General features: G+C 44.1%; 1 protein-coding gene and 1 non-coding gene across 13 annotated transcripts in view; both read right to left on the minus strand.

Moving 5' to 3' along the window:
- LEMD1 (LEM domain containing 1) overlaps positions 1-10,163 on the minus strand; it is a 31,396-nt gene extending 21,233 nt beyond the window's left edge. For 3 of the 12 annotated variants that reach the window (XM_084853278.1, XM_084853274.1, XM_084853268.1), the window contains exons 1-2: positions 9,948-10,163; positions 3,004-3,173 (exon numbers count right to left, since the gene is read on the minus strand). In XM_084853278.1, the coding sequence (XP_084709404.1) occupies positions 3,004-3,157 (154 nt within the window). In that variant the 5' untranslated portion in view covers positions 3,158-3,173; positions 9,948-10,163. Of the gene's footprint in view, positions 1-3,003; positions 3,220-8,418; positions 9,448-9,680; positions 9,800-9,947 lie in introns of those variants that run through there. The other 9 variants (XM_084853277.1, XM_084853273.1, XM_084853267.1 and 6 more) reach the window with 5 other exon arrangements.
- Positions 9,762-9,833, minus strand: TRNAW-CCA (transfer RNA tryptophan (anticodon CCA)). Its single transcript has one exon. It is a non-coding gene; the product is annotated as a tRNA-Trp (tRNA).
- Positions 10,164-13,114: the final 2,951 nt, after the last annotated feature.

A 13,114-nucleotide genomic window follows, 5' to 3' on the forward strand; every position in this document is an offset into this window, starting at 1 on the left:
TGCCAAGCCAGATATCCTTCATGCCACACTTGTACGTTTGTTTGTTTTTCTTGCCTAAACACAGAACATTTCATTTGTCTCTGTTGGATTTCATTTTGTTAGAGTCAGCCCAGTTTTATGTGATCCGCAAATTTGATAAGAAATCCCTTCATCATATAACCTAAGTCATTCATTAAAAAAAAGTTAAAGAATACTGGGCAAAGGACAGAACCCTGTGGCAACTCACTTGAAAGCTCCCTCCAATCTGATAAGAAACCAGTGGGTTAAATCCAATGTCGCGCTAGTGAAGTCCACTAGTGCGATGGGACTTTCTCCCTCTTTCCTCTCCCCTGCAGTCCTCTCCACCACTAGGAAATTCGCCCCAGAGGGTTTCTCAGCCCTCCACAGTACAATTTGAAGGTGCACGGGAGGGGGGGGGTTATGGGTGGGAGGGGAAATCACCCCATCCTAGTTCTGTTAACAGAACTGTTCCATAGGCAAAGATAGAACCCTTAGTTAGCATGTGAAAAGGAAACCCCTAAGGGGTTTTACTGACAAGCTAAACATGAATCAGCACTGTGATGCAGCAACTAAAAAAAAGGTAATAAATTCTAGGTTACATCAACAGAAGTATAGCATCCAGATCACAAGAAGCAATGATACTACTTGATTCTGCTTTGGTCAGACCTCAGCTGGAGTAGTGTGTCCAGTTCTGGGCACCACAGTTTAAGAAGGATATTGACAATCTGGAACATGTCCAAAGGAGGCTGACAAAGGTTGAAGGAACTGGATATGCTTACAGAAGAGATCATTAAGAGGCAATATGACAGCCATCTTCAAATATCTGAAGGGCTGTCACACAGATGATGGAGCAAATTTATTTTCTGTTGCTCCAGAGGCTAGGACTCAAACTAGTGGATTCAAATTACAAGAAAAAGGTTTTCAACTAAATACTAGGAAGAACCTCCTGATGGTTGCAAGCTATTCGACAGTGAAAAAGCTATTCAACTGCTGTCATAGGTGGTGCTGTACTACTGGATTTCCTGCATCGATAGGGGGTTGGACTAGTTGACCTCTGAGGCACCGTCAAACTCTGATTCAATTTTTGAATGCAGTTTTCTAATCAGCTAGGAATTCACTGGACAGTGTTATCATCTAGCCCACATTTCATGCATCTACACCCACTTGCTTAAATGGTACAAGGCCTCTGAAAATTATTTCCCTCTGGTTTTGCTTTTGTTGTATTTCTGAATTAGAACAGTGGCATTCAATTTCTCATACCCAGAGAGCAGACTGCTTTTGTAGAAATTAAATTATTATTATTTACATTTCTATACCACCCAATAGCCGAAGGTCTCTGGGCGGTTTAGAAAAATTTAAAACTTTAAAAATACAATAATCAGAGATTTTAAAAACGTTGGAGCTCCAAGAACAAGAAAAAAACGCACAGCCTGAAGTGATGTGAGAATAGACTTTTCACCCTTATTTTTTATCATGCCTTCTGCATCATGCCCAAACCCCAGCTGCATTGTCAGGCAGAATTTCAACAGGTAAAACTGTGCTATCATTGTCATTACTTGCCAGGAAAAAAAAAGCTTCACATCTTGAGCTTCTCACTGTCAAGCTATTGTTAAAAGACAAAGAAGCTCTGCAATGTTCCTGCATTGAGCAGGAGGTTAGACTCTTATAGGCCCCTTCCAACCTAACTATTCTATGATTCTATGAGAGATGCTCAATCTACTCAAGTATCACCTAGTCCAACACTTGGCACTAAAGCAGAATCTGGTGCAACCAAATACCAGTAGCATCCTGAGTAAGCCCCTCCTAGTTCAGTTGTGTGTTTAGGACTGCGGTCATCATCACCGCATTTAAACAATAGTACTTGCAATGTATGAAAACCTCATGCTAAGGGTTCCTATATGACATAGGTAGACTGGAGAATCTCTCCTCAATAAAGTCCCTGCAATATGAATATAGTGCTTTGGTCAGAGCTCCAGAAACACCATCACTTGCTGCAACTGAGCTCTGGCCTGCAGCATCAGGCAGCTATTTGGCAGCCCACGGCCTAAGGAAACACCAAACGGTAACAGTCATTATGCAACTGTTTGAAGGGGAGGCTGGTTGTGAGAGTGGCTTTTTTGGTTTCTATGACAAAAATGTTGTGCGAGAGTGAAAGGTGGGGTTGGATCAGTAGTGTCAGACATAAATGATCATTGCTATTTACAAGATGAAAAGGGGGGTGAAGCTGTGCCAGCTGCTGCTGCTGCTGCCTTTGAGCTCAGCGTAGCCACACTTCTTGTCAGTCAGTTAGGGAGCATCTGCAATACTATGTTTGGGCTTTATCTGTCCTCCCGTCTCTGGTTTCTGTGTTTATCATCATCATCATCATGAAAGGCAGTAGTAGAGGGGGAGTATCTGAAATTTTAAAAATTGGGAAAGATGATGACAGCCAGGATGGAGAAGCGGCTGAAAGGAGGTACTAAGGAAATATTTGGCAGATATTTGGAAATATGCTAGCAGCAAGGGAGAGAGGTTTCAGCACCCTGAATAACAACTTGTGCCATCCCAAGACCGGCAGAAGCAGGGAAAAGATACAAAACAAGCAAATATGGCATTTGCATACTTAAAATGTACATAAGTGAGATTTTCTTGATACCTAATTTGGGTCATCTTGGTGTTTATTTTTAGTGCAGAGTACATCCAGGCTTGACGTGTTTTAGAAAAACTGCAACATACCCTGAGCCCACAGGGTAACAGGTTCTAAACTGGAATAAACCAAAGCGCATGTGCCACAGCAGGAGCTGAACATCTTGCCGTGGGGCAAGGAGGCATCTCAAACCACTTGCACCTACTGCCCAGATCAGAACTGGCTTCCCTCAAGCTGGATTTGTTTTGAGAAGGATTCCCCTCAAGCTAAAATCACTTGTCTGCTACTAGCAACATGCAATTTCAACCTCGAGCTACAGCGCTGGGCTCTGCTGTCTCTTATATCCCTCCAGTTCTAATCATTCAACTGATGCATACGTAATATTGGTCCGGGGCTGATTCCATATACGCAAAGTTGCTCTCGTAGTTCAGCGTCATCCAGAGCTTTAACATCAATTTCATCTTGGGGGTCTTCTTTTGCAGAGTCTTGTTCCTTGCTTTCTATAAGCACATCTACAGTAACCTTCTCCATCACCTAACAGTATGGCCTGTGAAAGAAGGTACAATGCTGGTTAAGGGTTTTCCCTTTGGGTACTTCCAGACAAGGCTTTTATCATGCCATTGCCCTGCCTCATTCACAGAATTTTAGGTGGGAGCCAGATGACATCGGCTTCCGCTCATAACCCTCCCATGTTTTCCCACCTCTTCCATCCTTTCTATTCTTAATGGACTTCATGCACTAAGAAAAAAGACTATCGAATAGCTGCACAATGCCTCTGATTGTTAGCGGGAGGGCTCTTCCGTCTGACGCACCCTTTGTCTCAATTAGGACGCAATCCTATGGCCACTAGACAGCAGCTAGATGGCCAAAGGATTGGTCGGTTTCTGGGAACTGACCTCGGAGCCCATGCACCGAGGTTGGTTCCCAGAAAACCTGCTTCCCGCCCCCGCCACCTCGTAGACAGCGCAGCCTGTCCCTGGGCTCCATGCTCATAAGAGCAGCACAGCGCAGGGAAAGGGGGGCATTCCCGGGGGCGGGGAGTGCAGAAGTGCTGGTACAATGCTTCCTATGCGTTGTCTAGCTTCCCCACCCTGCACCCAAAGCACCCCAGCTGCAGCCAAAATAGGCTGTCTAGCTACAAATGCAGAGCAGCTGAAGCAGAGGAGAGGATACCCTCTGTGCTCCTCCCGCTGTGCACTGGATAGGTGGCCGCCTATCCAGATAGAAAAGTAACTATGGAAGCAATCCTATCTGAGAAGTAAACATGAATTAATTGCTACATCTGGATCCCTGCCAGTCTTGGAATGATTTCTAAATGACTTGAGAGTACCATCAAATCAACAGGATCACAGCATTTGTAAGCTTAGAGCATGAGGGCCTTCATAAAAATGAAGACGCCAAACTAAGTATAAATTATATCGTAGATAATTAAGAGCGGCAAAAACCATTCTGCCAAAATTTTAGGTAAGCGTTTCCCACAAATAAGTAATTTAAGTTAGGCTATATAAAGAGAGAGCCTGAAACCATGATGAGTCAGTAAAGTGCCAGTGTGATGAGATATATTTTGGGCCTAAGTAGACATTACAGCAGACAAGGGATTGCCACCAGAAATGATAGACCCATGTATATTACTCTCCCTCTTCCCAGGAACAACTAGTGAAACTCACCACACAATGTAGTCATTCCCTCCATATCATTGCTGTCCCTTAATGGGGCCAGAGAAACTGCTAAATTTACCCCCAAATGCTGGTTCAGCTAGTGTCAGGGGGCGTGTTTTGCCTTCCCTTTGACACTCTTCCTGTCTGATGGCAGTTTTGTAAAATGGGCCTCTATGGGAGGAGATGGTGGGCAGCAAAGAAACGTATTGCCCTCCTTGCACTCCCAAGATATGTCTTAGCTGACAAAAAATTCAGCAATTAAATAGTGGCAATTCTTCCTAAATTTCTGTTTCTGTTCATGGCTTTGCCTCTGTTAGTAGATTTCAGCGAGATAAAATGTTGAGAAGAAGTAGTGATAAACTTTAGAATTTAAAAAAACCACCCCAGATTAAATGAACACCTTGCAGGATTCCACTAATTGGGAAGGTAGTTTGACATTTCCTTGGTCTTCTATCCTATTTTGAAGCAGCCCAATTGTCTTGGATGAAATTCTAGGTTCAGGAGACAACCACAATACGGAGGACCTGTTTAGAACAAGGACGGATAACAGTACCATGATTGGATGCTCTTCTTTGGATGAAGGCAGATATGGCAAGAAAAAAATGGGCCAAAAATTAATTCCAGTAGATATTAAAAACATGGGTTACATATAAGTAGTATGTGAGCCCGATTACTTAAGCTTCAGTAATGAGACACGATAATTTTAAGAGGAATACTGTAAGTACACGATTAAAGCAATGGAAAAGGAAGAATGATTATAAACACAAAGATTTAATGTTGGAATCAGGTATAATCCCAAAGGGCCAACTCGATGGTATCAATATTTTCAGATGATTTTTTTTTTTTTTTAATCACACATGAACTAGGATTATGGCAATTTAGGCAGGGGATTCCTTCTGACAAACGTTTGCCAAGAATTTGATAGATATGACAATACACGCATTTTGTTTCTGTGTGTATTCTTATACTTATCCAATTATATGATCTTTCAAGAAAAAAACTTGGATGGTCAGCTCCAAGTTCAGAGAGATCAGACGAATCTGATCTCATTTTTTGATCAGGTAACCTCCCTTGTGGACTGTGGAAACGCTGTGGACATAATATACCTCAACTTCAGCAGAGCTTTCAAAGTGCCCCATGATATCCTGATAAGCAAACTAGCTCAAAGTGGGCTAGATGAAACAACTATCAGGTGGATCCACAGTTGGCTACAGAATCGGACTCAAAGAGTGCTTATCAATGGGACCTTCTCAAACTGGGGAGAGGTAATGAGTGGGGTACCGCAGGGCCCAGCGCTCTTCAACATTTTTATTAATGATTTGGAGGAGGAGATGCAGGGAATGCTGATCAAATTTGCAGATGACACAAAATTGGGTGGGATAGCTAATACCCTGGAAGACACAAACAAAATTCAAAATGATCTTGATAAACTGGAGCACTGGGCAGGAAACAACAGAATGACATTTAACAGGGATAAATGCCAAGTTCTGCACCGAGGAAAAAGAAACCAAATGCACAAGATTTACAAGATGGGTGATACTTGGCTCAACCATACTACAAGCGAGAAGGATCTTGGAATTGCTGTCGATCACAAGCTGAATGAGCCAACAATGTGATGTGGCTGCAAAAAAGGCAAATGCTCTTTTGGGCTGCATTCATAGAAGTATAGCTTCCAAATCCCGGGAAGTCCTAGTCCCCCTCTACGCAGCACTGGTTAGACCTCATCTGGAGTACTGTGTCCAGTTCTGGGCACCACACTTTAAGAAGGATGCAGACAAACTGGAGAGGGTTCAGAGGAGGGGAACAAAGATGATCAGGGGGACTGGAAACAAAGCCCTATGAGGAGAGACTGAAAGAACTGGGCATATTTAGCCTTGAGAAGACTGAGGGGAGATAGGACAGTATTCTTCAATTACTTGAGAGGCGATCACAGAGAGGAAGGTCATCATCTCTTCTCCATCATCCCAGAGTGCAGGACACGGAATAATGGGCTGAAGTTACAGGAAGCCAGATTCCGATTCATGATTCTGAACATCAGGAAAAACTTCCTGACTGTTAGAGCAATACAACAATGGAACCAATTCCCTAGGGAGGTAGTGGGCTCTCCCACACTGGAGGCATTCAAGATGAGGCTGGACAGCCATCTGTCAGGGATACTTTGACTTAGATTCCTGCATTGAGCAGGGGGTTGGACTCGATGGTCTTACAGGCTCCTTCTGACCTATGATTCCAAGTAGTCTCAGTGGCACAGAGTGCTTTCTACCAACTTCATTTGGTGGCCCAGCTATGCCTGTATCAGGACGGGGATAACCTGGCTTCAGTTGTCTATGCTCTGGTAACTTCCCAGTTAGATTACTGCAATGCACTCTCCATGGGGCTGCCTTTGAAGACGGTTCAGAAGTTGCAGCTTTTGCAAAATGCAGCAGCCAGATTGATGACTGGGACAAGACAGCGAGAACACGTAACACTGATTCTGGCCCGCTTGCACTGGCTGCCTGTATGTTTCTGAGCCCAATTCAAGGTGCTAGTTCTGAGCTATAAAGCTCGCGACCACAGTACCTGATGGTACGCCCCTCCCGGCATGAACCAATGGGTACACTATGCTCAGCATCCAAGGCCCTCCTCCGGGTGCCTCCTCCAAGGGAGGCTCAGAAGGCAGCAACAAGGGAAAGGGCCTTCTCAGTGGTAGCCCCCCCTTATGGAATGATCTCTCCAACAAGACCCACCTGGCACCAACATTGCTATCTTTTCAGTGCTAAGTTAAAACTGCCCTCTCCTCTGAGGCATTTGGCAGCATATAATGAGTTTTAATGAGGTCCTGGATCGCCCCTGGCTGATTGTTTTAAAAATTGTTTTTAGATATATGTTGTCTGCTGTGTGTGCTGTTTCCATGTCTTTACATAAATGGTTTTTGTATTTTTTATAATATATTTTAACGGTTTTAATTTTTGTGAGCCACCCAGAGAACTATGGGGTGGTATAGAAATATAACAAATGAAATGAATGAATCTAGCCTCTTCTAAGTAGCTAGGATAGTACTTGCACTGATGTGAGGCAGAAAATTTTCCAAAATGGAAAATTTTCTAATCCTTTATTTTTCTGTGGAAAAGTTTTCATTTCATAATTTAATTAGCCAGAATGAATGGATGCCAATTGCAAGCACAATATTAGGCAAGCTTGGCAGTTTCAAAGTTGTAATTACTGTTTTTCAGGTGATTATCCCTAGCAAGTATGTGAGAGAATACCTATAAGTCATTGAAATACATATATATCTCAACGTGAAATCAAACAAGTAGTGAGTGAAACTGGAGGTACCCAAATATCTACATTGTGTAAATATTGTACATTTTGTGTGCTGATCTATGATTGTAATCAAAATTATCTATCTACCTAAGGTGCCCAAACAATCACTGTGGCAGAAGCTTGAACGCCACTGAAATAGATGAATGTTTGTCAGCATATCATACACATTCATTGAGTCGTTAAAAAATATTGGTGTATCAACAGTTCTTACTACCGGGGGGGGGGGGGGTCTTTAACACTTTAAGGGAAGTGCATGCTATTGTCTTACATTTTTACAAGTATTCCAATAAAAATTCTACATAATATAACATTGAAATCACTTTAAGTGGGCTTTAGTTGTTATCCTCAAATATTTCAGGTCATTTGCTTGTGTATTGGCAATTGACAAAAAAATTAAAACAGGGTACATTTTAAAGCTTTGTTACAAGCAAAGTAAACACAAACACTGGATTCCTGCACTGATCAGGGGGTTGCACTTGATGCCCTAAATGGCCCCTTCCAACTTAATGATTTTATGCTAAATTAGATCCATCTCCAGGGCATCAGAAAATGTTCTGATGCAAAATGAAAATTACCCTGTACAAATTAGCCTAATTCACATAAGAAAATGTTTCCATTCTAAAGTTCTCTGAAAAACCCACATCACTGGAGTATTGGGGGGTGGATCAGTTATCCCAGGTAAAAGAGGATGGACAATAGAGATAAACTAACAGATATGAGAAGAAATAGAAATGGATGTTTTTAAATGGCATCCTTTTCTTACACATCGGGACCAGTATTTTTGTATTTAAGCAACACAAAATTATATGGTGGACAAAGCAATTTCAGCACCTGCACGAGGCCAGCTGAGGAGTTTAGGAGGAGGGGGAAGAAGTGCCTCTCCACTGATAGAGGGGAATTCCGCCAAGCAGGGGAGCAGATTCCTTATGAAGGCCGCCGATACCGCCCCCCCAGCTCTGTGCGCGTAGAAGAGCGTTCCCAGCGACAGAAGGATACCAATACTGCTGGATGCAAATCCCCCTCACTCCCCCAACATGCCCCTGGACCAGGCCCAAGAACTATGCTAGCCTAAGGTTTCAATGGACCGGAAAAGAAGAAAAAAGATCCACCTCGGAGGAGAATGTGGGGGGGAGCGGGGGGGGTCATCTCCTGCCCTGTCTGCAGTGACCCAGCAGAGCTCTGGGAGTGGCCTAACTCCCCCGCCCCCACTTAGGATAGCTCTGTAACTATATTATCTAAGATACTAATAAAACGTAATTAAAAATAATACTACTCAGGCAGCTTATTCTATGCTTCCCTCACTAAGGGCACAATCCTATGCATGTTTAGACAGAGAGAAGGCCTACAACTCCCAGCATTATGCTTTTATGCTGTTTTTCAGGTGATTATCCCTAGCAAGTATGTGAGAGAATACCTATATATCATTGAAATACATATATATCTCAACGTGAAATCAAACAAGTAGTGAGTGAAACTGGAGATGCCCAAATATGTACACTGCGTAAATATTGTACATTTTGTGTGCTGATCTATGACTGTAATCAAAATTATCTATCTACCTAAGGTGCCCAATCTCTGTCTAAACATGCATAGGATCGCGCCCCAAACGACTTTACTCACAATGCTTTTTAAGGGGCGGCTTTAAAGCCACGTGTAGCTGCCCTGTGAGATCGTCTTCCCAAACGGCAACTAACTCTCACACGAATTTAAAAAAATGCTATATTGCAAGACCTCTACGTGCCTTCCTCTCCTCCTCCCCATTTTTAAAATAACTGGAGTGACCCTCAGCCTCCCTTGAAGTCGTCCTCTGGACGGCGGGAAACTGGGTCTTGCTCTCTTTGGGTCGCCCGCCTCGTGTCTTTCTCTTTTCAGGATTTCCTGGTTCGACGCTTTTTTCTCGTCGGCTGTCAATTTCATCACATTTTACAGGAATAAGCCACCCGCGCCACCGCGGGCTACACCTTTTATTGCGTGTCGCTGACCTAACTTGCTCCTGCCTATGCCCAGCCCCACCGCAATCCCCGAAGCCCTCTTTGTCCCGTCGCGCTCCCGTCACCGGTTTAAAGTGAGATCGCAAACACATCTGTAAACACCTCAGATATTTACGCCCACAATTTCACTGCTCACACTTCGCTTGAGGGGTAAAATAAATCCCTCTTTTAAGAAGGATCCCATGACCCCGACGTGATTCGAACACGCAGCCTTCTGATCTGGAGTCAGACGCGCTACCGTTGCGCCACGAGGTCTTAAGAACCTTCTCGAAACCAAAGCTTTAAGAGGCTGCAGAACCCGTTCGCTTTTTTTTCCTCTCGCGTCCCCTCCGCGCATGCGCACGGTGCTGTTTCTTACTACACACTCACCACGTGGGGACAGCTTGTCTCCTCCGCATTCCTACAATTAGGTGCTCTTTGCTAATGCGAGGGGGGAAGTGTTTTTTTTCACATTTCCTCCCGACCAACCAAGCCACCCCAAGCCTCCTCCTCGCTCAGAACCCCGCTAAGGAAAGGGACACCTCACAAGAGAAGGAGGCACTTTACGCGCCCTCCCGGCTTGCTTTGAAACCGCCGCTTTGAGGGACAGCCCCGACGTGTTCAATCAGCCAACCACCAGGCAGACCACGCCTCTGAGGGGAGGAACCTACACGGAAACTGAGGAGTGTGAGGTAAGGACAGTCACGGCGGAAGCTACGGCCCGCCTCTCCCCAGTGGAGAGCGTCTTTTTATTGGTCGGGTCTATTGAAGGGCGGGGCGGACGAAGACGTGAAAACAAAGTACAGCGAGGCAAAGAGTGAGTCCTTTCTAAGGATGCAGGGTTCAAAATGGCGGCTTCAGCTGATTATCCTGACGCCCTCCGGACTCAGGTCCGACTCTCGTAGTTACACATTCCAGAGGGGTAGCTGTGGTAGGGTGCCATCCCATCCATGTTCAGTCGATAAAAAAGGTCCTACAACTCCCAGCATGACCCAGCCTACACTGCTGGCTAGGGCATGCTGGGAGTTGTAGGACCTTTTTTTTTTTTTGTCTAAACGTGCATAGAATTGGATCTTTAGCCTATTGCAGCAAGCACAACAAAGCGTCTTGTGGCACATGAATGGCTGACCGTGCAATCCCAAGCATGTTTAGGACAGAAAAAAGTCTTATAACTCCCAGCATGCCTCAGTCAGGGATGCTGGCTGGGGCTTGCTGGGAGTTGTAGTACTTTTTTCTGTTTAAACATGTATAGGAGTGCACAGTAATGGTTTATTGTGGCATAATCGTTTGCGGAGTAGAGCCCGCTTATTCGGACCCAGAAAGTGCTGCATTCTTTCGGCAGATGACAGAGTATGCCTCTGCTGAAGAGGGATCCGCTCGGGGGGGTAATCTGTGTCCTTCCAGATACTGTTGGGCGCGAGCTTCCCATGGCTCCTAGCCAGTATAGCCGGGGGGGGGGGGTGTCATAGGAGTTGTAATCCAACATCGTCTGGAAGGCCACACGTTTCCCATCCCTGTTGTTTTTAAAATGCCATAAGATTCCTTGTTTTGTGTGTTCTCCATATTTAATTAACCCTTTTAACGTAAGGTCTAAGTCCCATATAAAAGACCCCTACCTTTGTACCACAGATCAGTAATGATCATGCCTTATCTGATTGCGTCCATGTGCCCTCCTTCAGTAAATCTGGACTAGCTGCTACCCACCGGTTTGATGTTGTTGTTGTTGTTGTTGTTGTTGTTCAGTCGTGTCCGACTCTTCGTGACCCCTTGGACCATAGCACGCCAGGCCTTCCTGTCCTGCGCTCTCTCCCGGAGCGTGCTCAAGTTCATATTCATTGCATCCGTGATGCTATCTAGCCATCTCATCCTCTGCCGTCCCCTTCTCCTTTTGCCTTCAATCTTTCCCAGCATCAGGGTCTTTTCCAGGGAGTTTTCTCTTCGCATTAGGTGGCCAAAATATTGGAGCTTCAGCTTCAGTATCTGTCCTTCCAATGAGCACTCAGGGTTGATTTCCTTTAGGATGGACTGATTTGACCTCCTTGCAGTCCAGGGGACTCGTAAGAGTCTTCTCCAGCACCACAGTTCGAAAGCATCAATTCTTCGGCGCTCAGCCTTCCTTATAGTCCAGCTCTCACAGCCATACATTACTACTGGGAAAACCATAGCTTTGATTAGACGGACCTTGATAGTCTCCCTCAACCAAGAGTGTGTAACAAAATGGAGGGGGTAGTAAAGTCACCTTTTTACCAAATCGATTCTCTGAAAATATGACGATGGTATAAGGACAGCTTGCAAGCAGAGCCTATGCACATTCAATCAGATTTTGGAATTAAATTCTGCTAATTTCAATGGGGCTTACTCCCAAGTTAAAGCAATCAAGACTCTTGTAGCACCTTAAAGACTAACAACATTATTACGGCATATGTTTTCATGGACTAGAATCCACTCCATCAGATACGCACACTTACTTGGGTGTAGTGTGTGGGATTGTAGCCACAAAATCCTATGCATATATGCAGCCAGATCCTATGCAGTTAGGCACGCCTTAGCCCATTGAGATCAATGTGCTTTTTAGAAGACCTAATTTGGGATTGCTGCTTTACTTGGGAGTTAGTCACGCTGAACAAAATGGGAGACTTCTGGGTAACTGCGCGTAGGATCTGGCTGGAAGTTCTGTTACCTAGGACTGGTATGTGATTCAAGAAATCATAATTCATTAGTCAGATTAATGAATTAAATTTACATGAGGCAATGGTTTTGAAAAGGAAAACTTTTCAAAACTTTTCTTTTTAGCGGGTGTGCGTATATTTTGCAGCAGGTACCATTTTCAGAAGAGCAATTCCCTTCTGTGGGAGTCAAGGGGAAATGCCTCTTTTCTAATATGGTTTTGACTAGTGCAGTGTTTAAAACAATTAACTTTCAAAATTGTTATCTAATTAATCAGGAATGTCGTTTTAATCAATTTAAAAGGTTTAAAATCAATTGTTTGATAACTCTAGTTCAATGCTACAATCAATTGAATTGTGTTCAATGCTGTATTTTGATTTTTATATATATAAACCAATGGCTACTAGTCATGATAGCCATATATTACCTCCAGTATGGGAGGCAGAATGCCGTTGAATACTAGTTGGCTGGGGAACATGAGGGAGTGGGTATGATTGCACTTATGTCCTGCCTATGGGCTTCCTATAGGCATTTGCCTGGCCACAGTGGGAACAGAATGCTGGACTAGATAGGTCTTTGGCCTGCTCAGCAGGGCTCTTCATATGTTCTCATGAGTTGCACTTTGGACACAGTCCACCTTGGAAAAGCAACATATAAATTAAACTAAACACATTAATCTACCTGGTTAATCAATTAAAGGTTGCAAACCTAGTGTTAACACTAGTATCGCCTAAAGTTAATTCATTCTTCTGTCTTTCCTTCCTCAGTGGGTCTCTGTGAATGATGTTCCCGACTTCTAGAGCCGGCGTTAAGTGTAGGCAAGGTCAGGCTCCTGCAAAGGGCCCACATCCTAGCAGAGCCAACTGACAACCCCCTGGAGTTGCTCCTCC

This window comes from Heloderma suspectum, chromosome 4 (genome assembly GCF_057233095.1).
Source record: "Heloderma suspectum isolate Gila_16-S chromosome 4, 16-S_ref, whole genome shotgun sequence".
NCBI lineage: Eukaryota > Metazoa > Chordata > Lepidosauria > Squamata > Helodermatidae > Heloderma > Heloderma suspectum.